The sequence below is a fragment of the Nannospalax galili genome, unplaced genomic scaffold (genome assembly GCF_000622305.1).
Source record: "Nannospalax galili isolate Female #2095 unplaced genomic scaffold, S.galili_v1.0 scaffold511, whole genome shotgun sequence".
Classification (NCBI taxonomy): domain Eukaryota; kingdom Metazoa; phylum Chordata; class Mammalia; order Rodentia; family Spalacidae; genus Nannospalax; species Nannospalax galili.
This window is the reverse complement of record NW_008331831.1, coordinates 2,447,481-2,466,651: the sequence shown is the minus strand read 5'-3', so window position 1 is coordinate 2,466,651 and position 19,171 is coordinate 2,447,481. Positions and strand designations below refer to the sequence as shown.

Sequence of the window (19,171 nt, the reverse complement as noted above, 5' to 3'; positions counted from 1 at the left end):
ACAGCTGAGGCTACAGGGAGACCCTGTCTCAAAAAGACCCCCCCCAAAAAAGAAGAAAGAATACATGAAATTATCAGAAAAAAGTGATGGGGAGATATGAGAGGAGTTGGAGGGGAGAGAGTGGGCATGGATTTGATCAAAACACCTTATATGCTTATATTCCCATATGAAATTCTCAAACGTAAAAAAAATTCAAAAGGAAGACAGAAGGCAGGGAGAAGGAATCACAGGCAAGAAAGGAAGAGCAGGGCCAGGGAGAGGTCAGAGCAGCAGTCAGGAGGCACTCTGCCCCTTGGGCACTTGTCCACCTGTACCTCACTACCATCTGCTCTCTGAAGCAACTGAGCTCCATGGTGCTGTTGAGACAGTATATTTGAAGGGATTTGTTCTTTTTGTTTTAGGATTTATTTTATTTTTAATTATGTGTATGCATGTGTGTCTGAGAGTATGTGCACACGTGTGTGTGCACACTGTCCTCAGAGACCAGAGGTGCCTGATCCTCTGGAGCTGGAGTGACAGTCAGGTGTGAGTTGCCCCACATGGGTGCTGGGGACTAAGCTCAGGTCCTCTGCAAGAGCAGTGTGCACTGTCAACTGCTAATCCATCTCTCCAGCCCCAACAGGAATTTCTAACTCTCTCCATAGTATAGTTAAAACAAAACTGGACCAGGGGGATGCTCAGTGAGTAAAGGCCCTTGCCACCAAGCCCAATGATCTGAATTAGAACTCAGGAATCCACGTGGTGGAAGAGAAGACCAAGTCCTACAAGTTGTCCTCTGACTTCTACACATGCGTGCATGCCACGTGAGTACACACACACACACACACACACACACACACACACAATTAAATAAAGGTTAAAAAATTAAACATAAATTGGGCAGAGAGTTGCAGGAACAAGGAAAGATTAGGAGTAAGTTACCAATGGGAAGATCTCAAATGTGAGGGTCTCTGACCTTCACCTCACTACCTTTATAGGATTAGGTAACAGTTACTGTGACTGAAGAAACACTGGGTTTGCTCACACTGAAGCAATCACCTCGTTAGCTCCACATGGGAGTTGTCATGAACCAGCACAAACAGTGTATATGGGTTCTGTTTCACCCTCCTCATAAAAACTTCAAACTTGCTTTGAATCTCATTGTCTAGGCGAACAACGTATTTCTCTGCCCTCTGATGAGCTGTTCCGTTTTCCTCCAGACCCAAGTCTACAAGGACACCTGCCAAGAAGAAGAAAGAGTTTATCCTTTTTTTTTTTTTGTCTTTTTGAGACAGGGTCTCCCTGTAGCCCCAGCTGGCCTGGAACTCACTATGTAGACCGGGCTGGCCTTGAACTTGCAGAGATCCGCCTGTCTCTGCCTCCCAAGTGCTGGGATTAAAGGTGTGCGCGACCACACCCGGCTGAGTTTATCTTTTTAAACAGCTTTACACATATACACACACATACACACAGGATAAACTGAAGCTCAGTGTTAACTGACACTGGGTACTAACCACACATTAGCTTTTTTTTCTTTTCGTATTTCTACCACAGTTTTAAGGAGGAAATACCAGATGTTCTTTTCTTTAGAACATCCTATCCCACATCTCATTACATGATGTAAATAGCAGGGAATTTTTTTTTTCTATTTTGGTTTTTGAGTTTTTTTTTGTCTCACTGTCCTCAAATTTACAATTCTGTCTCAGCCTCCAAAGATTAGACATCATAGGATTAGAGGCATGCACACCACACCCAGCTACAAGAAATGTTCTGATTCGTGAAATAAAGCAGTTGGATGCATGAGACTTCTGTTTCATTTTGTAGGTGAAGTGCTAATGTTGATATCTACCACAGACCACTGAGGAAAAAATTAAACTTTGGGTTACAGATCTTTTAAAAAAATATTGTATTGCCATGTGTGATTGTCCACGCCTTTAATCCCAGCACTCGGGAGGCAGAGGCAGGCAGATCTCTGTGAGTTCAAGGCCAGCCTGGTCTACATAGTGAGTTCTAGGACAGCTGGGGCCATAGGAAGATCCTGTCTCAAAAAGACCAAAAAAAAATTGTATTTATTATTTTTTAATTTTATGTGTGTGAGTGTATTGCTTGCCTGTGTGTGAGCACACCTATGTCATGTAATGGTCAGAAGAGGGCACTGGAGCCCCTGGAACTGGAGTTATGGGATGGTTGTTAGCAGCCATGTGGGTGCTGGGAATCAAACCCAGATCCTCTGCAAGAGCAGTCAGTGCTCTTAACTGCTAAGCCATCTCTCCAGCCCCAAGATCTTTTTTTTTTTAATGTATATTTTTATTGATTTTTGTGCATTTCACACAGAACAGTGGCAGAGGCAGACAGATCTCTGTAAGATCAAGGCCAGCCTGGTCTACATAGAGAGTTCCAGTTCAGCTGGGGCTACAAGGAGACCATATCTCAAAAAAAAAAAAAAATTCAATAGGTTATAATCTATCATTGACATTCTGTTCGATGCTCAAAAGTTGGGTCATAACCCTCTTCAATCTGACTTCTATGTCCTCTTAATATGTTCCCATCAGACTTGAGTATTTTCTCTCTCTGGCACAACAAAATATCCCAGACTGTTTCCACTTCAGAGCTAGGAAAGTGGGGAAAGGTATTGATGAGCCAAGCTTTAGATGATAAATGTGCTCACTGAGGAGGATGTCAGTTTACAAGAACTTTCTGTGGACAGAGATAGAAAATATATTTAATATTTTTTCAAATTTTAAGTTCATACTAAAAGAAATATTCCTTACTTTTCCCCATTCAATATATTCTCCTTCCATCCCCTCCCCTTTCCCTTTCTTTCTTTCTAAACATATTTTATTTTTAAGTGTTTGTTTATTTGTATGTGTCTGTGTATGTGTGTGTTCAGATGCTTGGAGAGACCAGAAGAGGGCATTAGGTGCCCTGGAGCCAGGGTTACAGCAGTTGTAAGTCACTTGATGTGAGTGCTGGGAATTAAACTTGAGTCCTCCAGAAAGCAGTAAGTGCTCTTAACTGCTGAGCCAGCTATCCAGGAACCCTCTCAGCTCCTTGCCTTTGTTGAGTGCTGAAACCCAGGGTTCTGGTCATATCTGCCCATCTGCATCTTTTGTGATACATGCAAAACACTTCTCAAATGATTACTATCACTCCCAATCACAAATATACTAATTAAAATTCAAGATTTATTTGCAAACTTTTGGTCTTAGGATATATCATATTGAGAACGTACAGTAAGAAAACTACAAAAAATTATATGTTGGACACGGTGGCACACACCTTTAATCCTAGCACTTGGGAGGCAGAGGCAGGCCTGGTCTCCATTAGCAAATCCAGGCCAGCTGCGGCTACATATTTTTTAAAAAAAAACAAAAAAAAAAAAAAAAAAAAAAATTATATGAACTATTTTTTTTGGTTTATATTGTTAAATTCATTTGTGTTTGTATTAAATTGTTATTTTCCATTTTTTTTAAATTTAAAAATATAGTTCAGAGCCAGATGTGGTGGTGCACACCTTTAATGCCAGTGTTCAGGAGGCAGAATTAGGTGGATCTCTGTTCAAGGCCAGTCTGACCTACCCAGTGAGTTCCAGGTCAGCTGGAGCTAACAGGGAGACCTGTATCAAAAAATTGTTTGAACTAAAGCTAGACATGGTGGAACATGACTTTAATCCCAGTACTCAGGGGCAGAGGCTGACAGATCTCTGTGAGTTTGAGGCCAGCCTGGTCTATATAATGAGTTGCAGGTCAGACAAGGCTGCATAGTGAGACTTTGACTCAAAAAAAAAAAAAATTGAACTAATTCCCTTGCTGTGCAATATGTAGTCTTAGCAATATGTAGTATATGTAGTCTGGTACATTTATATATGTTTGTATTCAATGTTAAGGATACTTCCATCACTGTAATTTTTTCAATATGTAAATTATTAAAAAAGGGGCATGAAAGTAGAAGGGAGACTCTGGGAAGAGGAGGGGGCCAGCTTCGGTGGCGTGAGAAGGGAATGGGGCAGGTATGGTCAAAGTCCATGTTGTACACGTCATGATGAAATCTATTGTTTTGTACACTGAATACATGCAAAATTACCTTTGTAAACTGCTTTTAAGGATCAGAGATTAAAACCACAATTATACTGCTCCTGTACCCATTTCTTCTACCCCATAAAGAGGAATCTTCTTATTGGTTTCTGGTTTATTTTTCATGTTTTGTTTTCCAAAAATAAGCACAAAGGCATAGGATTTGTAAATGATCACAAGTGCTAAGCAATGGATGGCCTGAGAAAAGTCGCTTTTGTTCTTTTTATAAAAAACAAAACAAACAAAAAAACAAGGTCTCACTATATCTTAGGTTGGCCTGGAACTTACTCTGTAGACTAGGCTGACCTTGAACTCATAGAGATCTACCTGCCTCTGCCTTCCTACTGCTGGGATTTTAAAGGCATGTGCCAATATATCCAGCATGATCTGTCTTTTTAATAATTTAATTTGCCTATAATAGTTCTATAGGAGTAAATAAAAAAATTTTTTTCCAATAAATAATGACCAACTCTGTCTTAGTTTTCCAATTCCACAATAAGCAATGGATATCAGGACCTACCCAGAATACCAATGGTGGTTCCAAGACTCTGAGTCATACCTACCTAAATAATAAATCTTACTTTTGGACTGAGGAGGTATCAGTAATTCTTTTATGATCAGCTGCAACTAACCAAGTTAAAGGAGTGCCGTGGCTATGCATCACCGTCTTTCCTAAAGGATTTTAATCTGACTTTGGGGAACTGACATATTAAACATCCCTGAAGAAGTAACTAATTCTAAACATTTTGAGTGTAGAATCTTCTTGGGGGGCCAAAGGTACTAAGCATCTGCACTAGAGGTATGTGTGTCTGCTCTGTTCCTTATTGAAGATTACAGAATCTAGATGTGTTTAAGGAAAACTTGAACATTAACTTGTGGCTCTCTTTATGGAGGTGGGGGAAAAATCTCATCATCTAGGCAATTTATCTATTATTTAGGAGGCTTGAAGGAAAATAAAGCCAAGAACACATGGGGCATGTCTATAGCTGGAGTGAGTGGCTGGTACTAGATGGAGATGGGGGCCTCTACAGTGTCCAGGTATCATAGCAGATGGGCCAGGCTGGCCTCTGGCCCATTATACTGCCTGTTTATTTGGAGAGAAGAGCTTGTTCTGAGGTTTATTCTTATCCTTGATTTTTTTTTTTAAAACAAAGAATAGTTTTATAACTATTTTATTTATTATCTTTATTTTATATGTATGAGTGTATTGCCTGCATATATGTGTGTACACGCATGTCGTGCAATGCAGCAGAGGTCAGAAGAGGACATTGTATTCCCCTGGAACTGGAGTTAAGGAGAGTTCATAGCTGCCATGTGGGTGCTGAGAATCAAACCCGGATCCTCTGCAAGAGCAGTTAGTGCTCTGAATTGCTGAGCCATCTCTCCAGCCCCCAGAGAATAGTTTTTATTCCTAATTTTTAATCCTTGTTTTTCCTATCAAGAAGATAACGGAAAAAAATGCTTCCATTTTAGTCATTCATTTTCTGTGGATTAGACAGATTTCTCTAAAGTTTTGGTAAACAAGAAAAAAACAACCAAAACCCTAATGCTTAAAAGGATATGAAAATCAGGCTAGGGGTATAGCTCAGTGAGAGTAACTGACCAGCATTCATGAGGCCCTGGGTTCCATCACCAGCAAAACAGACACACACACACACACACACACACAGAGAGAGAGAGAGAGAGAGAGAGAGAGAGAAGAGAGAGACACACACAACATAAGAAAATATTAAATAATTAAAACATGCACAGTCTTTAAGTATTATTTTAACAACCTCAACCCTTTAGCCTTGTAACCTTTCTTCAGGATAGAAAACAACCTATAAACATTGGCTACAATCCTGCGCGTTGCTTTCAGAGTCCATTGACTTGGCGGTCCCTTCTATCTTTGTGGCCCAGTGTGCTCCCTCTGTCCTCTCACTGGGGAAGAATTATTTAATCTGAGTTTGAGAGACTTTATGGAGGTATGTACTAGGGGGCTGTCTGGGTGTAGGAGGAAGCAGCACTTGGCCTAGACAAGAACAGCATTCTAGATACACAAATAGAATTCAATATCAGAGCCTTGCCCACCTAATGCCTATATACTGAAGACCTCCGGTTTTAGCCAGAGGTGATTTCTGGAACATGATTTTAATGAACAATTTGGTTTTGCAAGAGGAATTCTAAATCTTAGCTATTTTATATTTTTCTTTCAAAATATACTTTAGCAATCAGTTCGTCAAATTTACAAAAAGTCAGTTTAGCAAATATTTATGACATGTTTGTCAGGACACTGGCTAGATAAGATATGTTCCCTGAATGTTTCTTTTTGTGGCTGAAAAGTCACAGGTGTAAGCCAGAGTGCTGAGGGCCACAGCTAGGAAACCACAAGGGTGCACCTGAACAGTAGTGCAGGAAGCATGGAAGAAAAGCTGGGAAAGTTCTGGAAAGCAAAAGAAAGGCAGTGTTTAAAGGGATACAAGTCACCAATACTACCGAAGTTGAGATACAACCAGAACCAAAAAGGTCAGTGTTCACAGACGTAGCCAGGAGAGTAGGAACCCAGCCACAGGGTGCAGTAGAATGAGGTGAGATGGAGGAGGTAGGAACCCTGCATGGCTGTCCTGGTTTGGCAGTTGACCAGAAGGGAGCTGGAGTGCTGGGCAGGATGGTCTCAACTCTGGGGCCGGGGCAGATTTAAACTACTGGAATCAGACCTGGAGGGAAAGCAGATGAAAGTGGCTAGGAAAAAGGGTGATGTAGTAGTGTGGGGACTCTAAGAATGGGCAGAGGATGGCACCTACAGGTGATGGGACAGTTGAACCAAAACAAGAGGGCAGCCCATCTGTCAATCAGAAGGGAAGAGGAAGAGAAAGGACAATAAATAGGTTTCTAGATTTGGAGGCAAGACATTTTTAATCTGAAGTTTCTGGGATTTTTTTTTCCCGGCGGGGAGAAACAGACAGCAGCATCATTTGCTGAGAAAGATGAGGTCAGAGATCTGAGTGAGTGAGATGGAGTTGCTGTAGCAGGTGTGAAGAGACACAGCTACAAAAGAAAACAAAAAACTTGATTATGGGAGCAATTGTAGAGCTTACTCCTCCACTCACAGCAGCCAACACCTTGATTATGTAGCAAAGAGTTTTGTAGTCTGCAGTTGGGAACCTTGGAGTGGATGATTCCAGCATCCTATGGGCAGATCATTGCAGAAAGGATCCATAAAGGGTTCTGAGGATGAGGAACTGAAGGTTCCCAGGGTAGGATATTGGCTGGGTCACACACCTAGAGAGGAGTGGACACGTTCACTTGTGATCTCACAGAGGAATCCCCAGTGTTTTTCTCTTCTGCCTGGGTTATATAGTGGCTCAGGATTTTTGGCCCCTAGAATACTTGTCACTGCCCACTAAGTGCTGTCTTTTATTCTGAGATCTTTTTTTTTTTTTTTTTTTTTTTTTTTTTTTTTTTGGTCTTTTTTGAGACAGGGTTTCCCTGTAACCCCACTTGTCCTGGAACTCACTATGTAGACCAGGCTGGCCTTGAACTCACAGAGATCTGCCTGCCTCTGCCTCCTGAGTGCTGGGATTAAAGGCATGCGCCACCACGCCCGACTCTGATGAATTTTTAAGTTATTAACAAGGGGGTATAAGGTGGATGGGACCAGAAGGTAAGTTTTAGAAATGAGAATGGTTTCCTCTACTTTATTTACCCTCCAAATTGCTGTGCCAATTTCCTAAAACTTCCTTATGTCCATTTGGACAGGATAATATACTTATATATCAATAAACATCTCTCTGGTTTCTTTATAATCATGTACATGTTCAGTACCAAATTGATCTCATTGCCCTGAGCAGTATAAAACTTCCTCCATGGGACACTGCCATACCTGCTCCTATTTGCTGGGCACACCAACTGCCACCATTTAAAAAGCAGGCACTCCAAACTAAGAACAATCAATAATAATGACCCCACCCACCTTGAATTGAAAGTGACTTGCATTTTGATTACACCAGTGTCCTAATGTTTCCTGAATTGTGTTACAATTTTGTTTTTTTTAAAAGACACTAAAATGAAAGCATTTCTTAGTTTACAAATACTCTTTTCTCTACTGATTTGCTCCTCTAATTACAAATCTACATTGGGAAAACTTAAAAATGCTTAACTTGTCTCTTTTCTTTTTTTTAGACTTGGAATTTCTTTTTCTGTATTGTTTTCTTGATCAGATTTCAGTACCTTCTGAAGAGTAACCACCTTAAATATGTGAGAAAAAGCTGAGCACACTAAGGAGGGAAAGGAAACAACCTATGCAATTTCTCCATCTGTCAAACACACAGGGTTTTATTTGGGGCTTGCACTGAGGAAAGGTGAAGGTGTAAGTCACTGAGAGGTTATTTCAGGAAAGGCTCTGCAGATGATTTTCACTCCAAACAGTTGCCATGTGTTTGCTAAGCATGACTTGGGATATCAGATCACAAACTGACAGAGGCTGCAAATGCCAGATGGAGTAAGCAAACCACCTTGAAGAGAAGGCAAACACTCCATGTACGGAAGAGAAACTCCATGAGAAGTAACAGCATGCCTGGTTACTGCCTGGTGGGTGCTATGGAAGCCCACCTATAGCCCACAGTGGAAGCCCATCCATAGCCCACAATGGAAGGGGCAGAAAGAAAATGCAGGATGGGCAGTAGCTGAGAGAGCCTGGCATCCATCGAGTTTATGGGAGAGCTGTCAAGGAAGGCACCTGTCCTCTTGTTCATCACCTGCAAGCCAATGTTTCAAGAAGGTCATTTTGTGGCTTGACATTCAGAGATTTAAAGACAAAAAGGAGATTGCTCTTAGGCCTCCAGGAGCTGTGGGTAACACTTCCTGTTTGTCAATCACAGTCACTGACAGGTAAAAAAATCTACTGTAAGCTCACATGCGCCCTAGAACTCACAAGGAAAGAAGATTTCATGCATAGCTATGCCACTCAAAGTGTGGACTTCTGACCAGTAACACTCAGAAGTGCTAGGAGCTCCTAAGAAATTCAATCTGGAACCTCTCAATACCCCTTGGAGGAAGTCTGCATTTTAAAAGAACCCCCGGGCAATCTGTAAGATAAAGTTTGACAGGCACTGTCTGATGAGTGTAGAACACATCGGCTACAATTTAAGAACTTATGAATCTATTCAGTGTTTTTCTGTCTCCTCTTCCCAACTATAATGAAAATAAAATTCCTTAATATGGCAAAGAGATTTGTCCTCTATCTAAAATTTGTGTGTAGTTCTCCCCTAGCTAAAATAACAGAAGGAATTTAACACTTAAATTTTTCTTTTCTGCAGGCCAGCATTTTTCACCAGTCCTAATTTCTTATAGCTTTTATAATTCTAGGAAAATTTGTAAAGAGATTTTATTTACCATAGGCTTTTAAAATTCTGCTTTCTACCATTTATATTTTTCTGGGGCAAACACTGATTCTTTATATATAGTCTTTAACTTCTTGGAAATAAGTTTTTGTTTTGTTTTGTTTTTTGAGGCAGGGTCTCCCTGTAGCCCCAGGGGCTTGGAACTCACTATGTAGGCCAAGCTAGCCTTGATCTCACAGAGATCCACCTCCCGAGTACTGGGATTAAGGGTTTGCACTTCCATGCCTGGCTTTGGAAATAATTTGAATAAGGCTTCTCATTGCTGACACGGAGGATGGTGTTCTTACATCTAGATTGGAGATATGTTGGCAGCCTGCAAAATGTCCAAGAACTCATCTCTGAGAAATGACCTGTCTAGGGATAGGAGGAGTTCAAGAGGCACCAACAGCTGAACATTGCCTTGAGAAAATTTCTCCTACTCTGTGAATGCCCAGATTCCAGTCTCATGCATTACATCACAGACTTAAGAGTATCTAGCAAACATGCCCATCAATTTAGCCTTGGCCTTGGAGAGAAAAATACCAGAGTATTTTGAGGGAAAACATACAGCAAAACAGTTATTTCAATTGCTTTTATAATTTTTATTACTGAAGAACGTTTTAAATGTCTTCTAAACTTTTGGACTAACTAAAAGAAAGAGGTAAAGGGGAGCCAAGGCTGGATCTAAGGAGGAACTCTCAGAAAGTTCACTCTTACCTGATTGTCGAACCCGTTGAAGAGTTTGTTGGACCAGAACCTCTGATCTTGGGACAATGATGATGAAGTCCACTTTGCTAAAGTGGCCGAGGTCCAGGCTCTGGCTGCCACTGTCTGCGATTGCGCAGACCTGCGATAAGAGTTTTCTGGCAACTGTAAGCTGTGGTTGATAAATTTGGAAGGTTTCATTATCTAAATCTAAAATTGAAAAAAGTTATAAGAACATTATTAATTTACTTCTTTAATGGCCACTATGAATCCATATGGGGACGTAAAATACACAAGGTAAAGCAAGACTTTATTACCAACAATTCTCACTATTCTCATAAAATATTGAGCTGTAATAGATTTGCATATTTTCCCCCTAAGACTTGACTGAGAAGATATGCTAAGGAATTGGATGTGGCAGTTTTACAGATGTATTATTCGAAAGTGGGTGGATTATCTTACATATACCTAATTTGACACACCCTACCCTAATAGTGGATACAGCTGGAGCCAGGACTCATCTGTAGAAAGAGAGAGGATTCAATTTTGTGGGAATCTCAGCGCAGGCCAGTGCTTGAGCCCAGCCCAGAGAGGGAGGCAATGCTGTAGCTGCAATAATGCCAGGTTCCTTTGGGCTTTGCTGGATGATACTACAGTAAACATTTCCTCTTTAGCAAGTCAGTTGCAACATGGCCTGAAATTCCCCTCTCTGTGACTAGACAACATAGATCACAGAGACACAACCTCCACCTTTCCTCCCACTCCACTAGGCTTTGCCAGCACTTGTGACCTGGCAGGCTTGGGTGATGCGCTCAATGCTAGTGCTGACGCCAGGACTATCTTAATAGACCTGCCTTGTGACACAGCCAGCTGGCCTCTTGATAGGTGATGTACTACAAAACACTGTCCAGACACTCTATGCATGTCTGTAATTCTTCATTGCAAGGCCATCAAGCAATCAGTCTCTATGCATGTCCCTGACAATGAAAGAACCATGCTTAGACAGCAAAGCACCTGGGCAGGCAACCTCCAATCCTTCCTTAGATGGTTGCTTCTTGTCAGGAGCACAGAGTGCAGTTTGACTGAAACACAAGCACAAGGACCTAATTAACCTGTGCAAATTAAGGCTGTCAAAAGTGAACTGTGATGCAGCTGAGGCAGCAGTGATCACAGCACCCTTGTTACCTTGGACACTGACTGCAAGTAGAGATTGATACAGGGTTCTCCCCCCTGGCAAAGCCTAGTGCCACATATTTTAATAGCAGAGCTGGGAGGGTAGCTCAGTGGTAGGTCATACTTCTAGAGTATATAAGACCCTGCATTTGATCCCCAGAACCAGATTTTTTTAAAAAAAGTAACAGTAGCCTAAATAGATTCTTACCAACAAAGACTATTAATGAAAACAAGCCTGTCTCCTGATATAATTTAATTTCTGTGTGTTTATGTGCACACACATACATACACCCATGTCCACATGCCATAACATGTATGAAGGTCAGAGAGTAACTTGTAGGAATTGGTTCTCATGGGTCTTGAAAACTGAACTCAGGTCATCAGGATTTGTGGCGGTTATTTTACCCACTAAACCATCTTGCTGGCCCCATGCAACATTTCTTTTTAGTTTTTTAAAATTTATTTATTTTATGTGTATGAGTGCTTTGCCTTGCATGTAAGTGCACCCATGTCATGCAATGCCTGCAGAGGCCAAAAGAGGGCATTGGATTCCCTTGAACTGGAGTTAGAGATGGTTGTTAGCTGCCAAATGGATGCTGAGAACTGAACCCAGGTCTTCTATAAGAGCAGTCAGAGCTCTTATCCACTGAGCCATCTCTCCAGCCCCCTAAGCAACATTTCTTAAACAAGGAACCAAGAATATATACTTGGTTGTCTGTAAGTATTCTGGGAATTTAATTTTGTTTATCTATTTGTTTATGTATGTTCATGGTCTGAGTGTGGGGGGGTGTGTATAGAGGTCAGAAGAGTCAGTTCTCTTCCTGCATCTTTATGTGTGTTCCAGGGATCCAACTCAGTTTTTCAGGCTTGGGTTACAAGCAGCCTGAAATTTTAAATGTCAAACAATTTAAAAAATTCTAAATTTGCTAAAAAAAAAGACAAAAAAAAATCTAAATTTGTTAACAATTCAAAACAGTTACTATAAACACATTTTAGATCATTTGGATGATTGCTTTACTAACAAACAGTACCCAGAAGTCAAGATACTTTGTGGCCTGTATTTGCATTTGTTTTTGCCAAGAGGTACCAAGTATCAAGCCCTGGTACTTTGATTGCCTGAGGCAATTCTCCCATATCAAGGACACATTCCTATCAAGAGGAGGGCAAATGTCTTATGTGGGTTTGTTCCTTTTCTGTTCTTTTTTCTATCCTATCCTATGCTATCCCTGTCCATCAGTAAATTGGCAAAGGAATTTAATACCAATAAACACAATTTAATAAACTGTTTCATCACTCCTGGCCCACGGTCCCCCAGTGAGCCCCTGACTTGTAGGGCAGATGATGTGTTGGTATTGTTGCTCTATCTGCAAGGAAGGCCTTACTCTCCTCAAGACAGCATGGGTTTTACAAGTCAGAGATTATGGAGGAAAGTAGGAGACAGGGTCCTGAATGACCTGTAGACTAGATTTTTCATGAAGTTCTTTGAAGCCCTCAGTAAAGCATGACAATTCTCAGGGTAAAGCTACTAAAAAAATACTGGAGATCCAGCCAGGCATGGAAGTACATGCCCGTAATCCTACAATTTGGGAGATGGAGGCAGGAGGAGGAAGACATCAAGGCTAGTGTCATGTGTGGTGTATGCATGTCTTTAATTCCACCACCTGGGAGTCCAAGGCAGGCAGATCTCTGAGAGATCAAGGCCAACCTGGTCTACATAACAAGTTCCAGGCCAGCTGGGGCTACAGGGAGACCCAGTCTCAAAACAACCAAAATAGAATAGTAAAATAAAATTGAAGATCCTAGAATCATTCAGGGCAAAAAGAACTTCCTTATTTTGCTTCAGTGTCTGTCCCAAGGCCTGATTCCCTCCTCTCAGCCTCCTCATTACCCAGGTTTTGTGTGGGAATCATGGCAGCAGCCTCCTGAGGCGAAACACATTCGCTGAGGTCTCCGTTGAAAGGAGTGACCACACTGTCTCCTCTTCTTTGCTGCATTTTTTCTAGCAGTTTGTCCAGGTCATCACCTATGTCAAAATAAATTGGAGATAAGAAGGTTTAGAGGAGCGATAAGCCTGTATCCCTTTTATCAGTGTCTAAAATGGAAGGCTGGGCTCTCATCAAGATTTGTAAGTTGGCCAGTAATTATGTCAGAGTTTATACCTAGCCATCTCTATAGCGGCATCTCTACAGTCAGAGCAACCTCGATGGTATCTACCCTTGTGGGTAAGTGCTTATACTTTCTCACACTGGATCTCTTTTGACCTGCATCATATACAGAGTAGGTGGAATGAAACTATTATATTTCCATTAGAAAAATTCAGGGAGAGAGAGAAACTGGCCCAAGGTCACACAACCGCGTGATGGCTGAGTTGATCAATGTGTCCATGTGTCTTCCTCTGGACCTCACATGGCCTCCTCTGGTGTTAGTCACAAAATACTAACGTTAAACCACTCCAAATGAAAGATCAGCCAGCAAGCTTAAGCTCCACATTCATCTTGATGGGCTAAGATTTAAATCCAGACAGTCACGCAACTAGGGGCTGGCAGGTTCGTCGAATCTTAAAACCACTCACCTAATGACGTGGTTTTGAAGTGTGATGCCAGAAAGCTGACCTTTCCTGTGATGAGCTCATAACTAATTTCTTTCAAGAACTCACTTGTGGTGAGCATGCTCTCTGCCAGAGCCCGAGACTGATGCTGACCTGAAGGACACAGGAACAAGGACATGACTCATCAGTGGAACAAATCTTCACTGGAACATTAATTATTACAGCCACAGTTGGAAAGAACAGAAGTATAAAACCACAAGGACTTGACTAAGAGAATCACAGTATGTCAAAAGGTGTGGACAACTGCATGGCATATGAAATGCCAATTTGAAGATCATCCACAGTAACAGAAAATGTTCATAGTTCAGTGCTTAGGAGATCAAAGGAGAAAATGATGTACCTAACGACTGTGACTTAAAGAATGTGCAAGCATGCACGTAAAGACTGGGGAAGACCATGAAAAACAAAATTGTGTCTGCATGGTTATTATAAATACTTGCCTTAATAACATTAACTTAGCTTTAGAATGAATGGATCACATCACCTGCAAAGTTTTCTGAAACTATAATACAGAAGGACATCAGAGTTTTCCAGTGTGTGCATGTGCATGTGCATGCATGTGTGCGCGCGTGTGTGTGTGTGTGTGTGCATGTGTGTGTGTGTCTGTGTCTGTGTCTGTGTGTGTTGGGGGGAGGTGGTCTCTTTGGTGGGAAGAAGTAAGAGCAGTTCAGTACAGAGAGGAGAAGAGAAAATTTCAGTCCAAATGGCTATTGGGGATGTTACCTGGTAGAGAATCAGCACAGCACATATTTTGCAGTGTATTCACTTTCTGAATGCTCTCTTTAGAGTAGATGTTATACAACAGGCTCTTCAGTGGGGAGGGGCATGCAGGAGCTAAGATCCTGGCAAATGTGATTGACTGGCATAGGCCACCTGTGACACTAGCTTTACCACATGCAGGAGGAGCAACACTTGCAAAACCTTTTAAGGACAGAAGTTACTTGAGACAAGAGTATCTGTTACAAGAGCAAGCTTTGAAAGACTATCTCCATGACCAGGTGCCACAACACTGGCCAGGCTGAGGGGCTATAAACCTGATCTGGGAAAAAAGGAAAAATTAAAACTGGGAGGAAGAACCCAAGCCAGCAATTAGCCAGAGATTAATTCTGTGGATGCCCGAAATACCCAATTACTACTTTTCCCAAATAGATAGATGACTGAATGAGTGCATTAAACAAACAAACAAACAGAAACAAAGCAAAGAAACCACTCACCTAATACCACCACACAAAATTCATTTCCTCTGACTTTGGATGCACAAATTGTCACAACATAATCTGGTAGCCTTTGGTAGTGTTTCATTTCACTGAGAATCCTCAGTGTCTCTGAAATGCCCTCTGCCAGAGAGTTCTGGGTCACAATCACATGAACCAGGTCTTGAGACACGCTGGCAATTAATCTAGCAAGCCAGGGGAGCTGTCCAGGAGACACAGGTATACATGGAGCGCCTATCTGCAGGGCCCGTTCCCTCAGAGTAAATTCCTGCATTGCTTTCAGCATGATCTGCTCAAATTCCTCCCTGAGAGGTATCTGATCAGGACCTATATTGAAGAGAGTTACAACTAGAATTTAGAAAATCACAGGTAGAAGAGAGAAAACACACACCACCTACCATTCTGTAGTTCTAAGCCCCCATACTCCAGCTGGCAAGTAAGTGCTTTTTCTTGTGGTCATCCCAAGTTTCCAGCCCCTACTAACCACTTACCATTGGGAAATTCCCTTCTCTTTTCAATCTTGGCCTCAATTTTTAAAAATCAGGCTCTGCTCTTCTCTATTCTAGTCATGATCTCTTTAAAGAAGACATGCTAGGATACAGATCTTTTCTGTTGTGTGCCCTGGGAGATGAGTACTGCAGGAAGCATGTTTCCTGACTCATATAAACCTTGGCATTACAGACACTGAGAATAACTAATACAACAGGGAGTCAACCTACTGGTGTATAATCAGTTTTACGTTTTGTTCATTTCCCATTTGAATTCATAAATACTTAGGAAAACTTTTTTTTTTTTTTTTTTTTTGAGACAGGGTCTCCCTTTAAGCCCCAACTAGCCTGGAACTTGCTATGTAGACCAGGCTGGCCTCAAACTCACAAAGATCTACCTGCCTCTGCCTCCCAAGTGCTGGGGTTAAAGGTGTGCACTGCCATGCCCAACAGGAAGACATTTTAATGCACTGTATCTATACCTAATTTTGAGAATATTATCCACAGAAAAATGGATTATTTTTCATTCCCAATTTATATGTTACACAGCCCCACACTTGCCCCAGGTAGAGAATGCTTTCACTGTCTCATTCTTCCCCTGTATTCTGGGTTGTATATATGGCATTTAGCCTCTTCCCCAGCTGTAGTCAGAGCTAAGCTCAGACTGCTGACCTGTAGCCCCTGACATTGGGGAGATTTTGCTTTGTATTCTCCTTAGAAACTCAACCAGTTTTTAAAACAGAACCAGCAAAAATCCAAATGACACAAACGAACTAAGATTTCTACCTTTAGTGTAAATTAAAACCAGGGGGAATATATTTATTTGCTGTAGTCTTTTTTTTCCCCCTGTGTGAATCTGAGACTTGAAACTCAAGGGCTCCTGTCAACAGGAACAGACCTCTCAGTATCTGTGATCTGAGGCTAAGCACTGGCTTTAGAAACCCAGGCTAAGCCTCCTTGCGAAACAGCAGGAAGATAGGGATGAGATCTCCTCCCTCTGGAACCAGGAGGTACCTTGACGAGCCAGAAACCATTGCTTCTTCTAATGGGGACCTAAGTAGCCTCCTAACCCTTCTCATCTTTACTAGGGAAGTAAGACAAGGATGGGTGTAGTCATTTTTTTAAAGACAAGTGAAATTATATAAAATATTATACTTTTGAAAAACAAATAGTTTAAATTGGAAAACTATTTTTCCAGGGTTGGTTGAGGGCCAGAGAGAGGTAAGAGAGCAGAAATATCATGGACAGGTACTTTTTGTACACAGAAACAGCAAGAAAACCATACTGCTTACATTAAGTATTCTTCTAGGGGTACAGCCTGGTGGTAAAGCACATGCCTTGCATGAGTGAGGCTCTGGGTTTTGATCCCTAGTACCTCACCTACCCCAAAAAAGTTTATTTCTGGTGTGCTCCCCAATCCTACCACTTGCTAGAGGAAGCAAATGCTGGGATTTTTGGTTGTTTCTCTCTGCTTTTAGATCACTTGGGAGTCATAAGACTTTCAAACTTCTTTCAGGTTTACCAAATTAGAATTATGCTTAGTAGTCACCACATGCATATATGATAGTGAGCTCAAAGTAGCTGAATGTGTACTCTCAAATGAAGGAAAATGGTCATTTTGCACAGCTTTCTTCCACTAGTACATGCGACAACTGAAAAGTAAATGGCCTTGTCACCAGTTCCTACCACCTTTTCATGGAAACCACAAACTTCAGAGGCCTAGCTCAGAGCTATGTCATGAGACCCATTACACACCAGGACTGAGCAACATGCTCTGTTAGAAAGCATAAAGAACCCAAATATAAAGGCATCTGGAGAAAATACAATTATATAACATGTGCCCAGCATTCTCAGTTATCTTAAAACTCATTTGTAGGGTTTTGATTGAATTAGTTAGGGATCCAAAAATGGGATCAAGTTTAAACAAAAGAAGAGACTTCTTAGAGCAATATGTATCTCATCCTACCATCATCTATCATGATTTCATCTACAGCCCCTATTGTAAAATCTAGGAGCCTTTTCTCTACTTCTTCCAAGCTCAATGATGGTAATTTTTCCTTCAAGAGCAATCTTCAGCTCAGTGTAGCCCAGGCATCACTGATGGTTTTTCAGATACAGCTATTTTAAGAGGAAAGGACAACTCTCCAACAGACCCAGAGCCCTCCAACAATCTGGATTTACTGATTTCATTATCTACTTCAAAAGATTTTCAGATTGTGAAATAACAGAAAAAATTTTAAGTGACCATCATGGAAAGGCCTGTTCTTTCTGAAGAATCTTGCTTTTCTTTCCTCTGTTACTGCTCAGTAACTGAGCCAACACAGGTATTAAAACTATCCTTTTAGAAGTTAGTATTTTTTTTAATGTCTGTAATCTATGACATAAATGAAAATATTCTTGTTGTCTTTCAAACCTCTGATGACAAAACAGTTTTTTTTTCAAGTACACCAGACTAGTGAGTTGGGGGATAGGGATGGCCCAACACACAAACTTAAGGTTAAGAAAGAAAAGAAAATGAAAGGAAAGGAAAATGGGGTTGATAAAAACCAAATATGGCAAGTGAGCGGCAAAGCGGTAAGCCCCCTGTACAACTGAACTGAGGGGGATGCCACGCTAACTTCCCCAAGATATTTACCAATAAGGAAATGTCTTCTCACAGGTATAAAGAATTATGTATTCTGGAGCTTCTTTATTGTTGTTCACTGCCCTACTCCAGATACTAAAGCAGTCCCTTTCTCCTCATATTTAAGATTTAGTTTAAGAATAGGAGGGCCACAATAGACAAGATGTCACAGGTCATAAATTCATGCTCAGAAATATATATGCCTGTTCCCAGAGCTTCACTGTGTGCAGAATCTCGAATGCTCCCTGTGCTCCCACCCTTGTTCTGCTGTCTCATTGGAGATGGGGGTCTTCTGAAACCAGTGTCCCCCAGGCCACCTCTGTCATCCCTGCCTCCTCTGCTCTTGCCCCTCCACTCTTGCTTTCCATTGGCCTCCACTGTCCTGGAATGTCCCCTGTCTCCAGCACTCATTCTCGAGTCCTCTCCTGCCCACATTGTTGTTTTGTTTGATTTTGTTGTGAGACAGAAGATGGGCCAATGATGACCTGGAAATCACTATGCGACCCAGGCTAGCCTGAGGCTTGTGATCCTCCTGTCTCACCTTGTCCAGTGCTACCAGGATAAGGGATTACAACCTCGTGCACTTCCCAGGTTTTTAATTTTGGTGTTTGTTTGTTTGGGTTTCATTCCACATTAATTTTTAAATTATATCTCAATACTTGTAAAGTTCTCTTTAAAGTTATATTTATTTTATTTGTAGGTGTGTGTGCCTGGTTGTATATGGGTGCAGGAGCTCACAGAGGTAAAGCCAGGGTTACAGATTCAATAGATCACTCCAGTGAATGAATTTTCACCAAAGGACATCTGGATACAAATGCTTGACTGGACAGGACTTAACATGTATGGTGGAATACATGAGGTTGTGTGTGTGTGTGTGTGTGTGTGTGTGTGTGTGTGTGTGTGTGAGGCATGGATGGGAGAGGGGGTCTGAATTCGATTAAGAACTGT

General features: G+C 41.4%; 1 protein-coding gene across 3 annotated transcripts in view; it reads right to left on the bottom strand.

Moving 5' to 3' along the window:
- Greb1l (GREB1 like retinoic acid receptor coactivator) overlaps positions 1–19,171 on the bottom strand; it is a 274,544-nt gene that overhangs the window by 48,255 nt on the left and 207,118 nt on the right. For all 3 annotated transcript variants that reach the window (XM_029560559.1, XM_008826964.2, XM_017796571.1), the window contains 5 exons: positions 15,113–15,439; positions 13,863–13,991; positions 13,179–13,313; positions 10,130–10,327; positions 1,039–1,219 (listed from right to left, as the gene is read on the bottom strand). In XM_029560559.1, the coding sequence (XP_029416419.1) occupies positions 1,039–1,219; positions 10,130–10,327; positions 13,179–13,313; positions 13,863–13,991; positions 15,113–15,439 (970 nt within the window). The remainder of the gene's footprint in view (positions 1–1,038; positions 1,220–10,129; positions 10,328–13,178; positions 13,314–13,862; positions 13,992–15,112; positions 15,440–19,171) is intronic.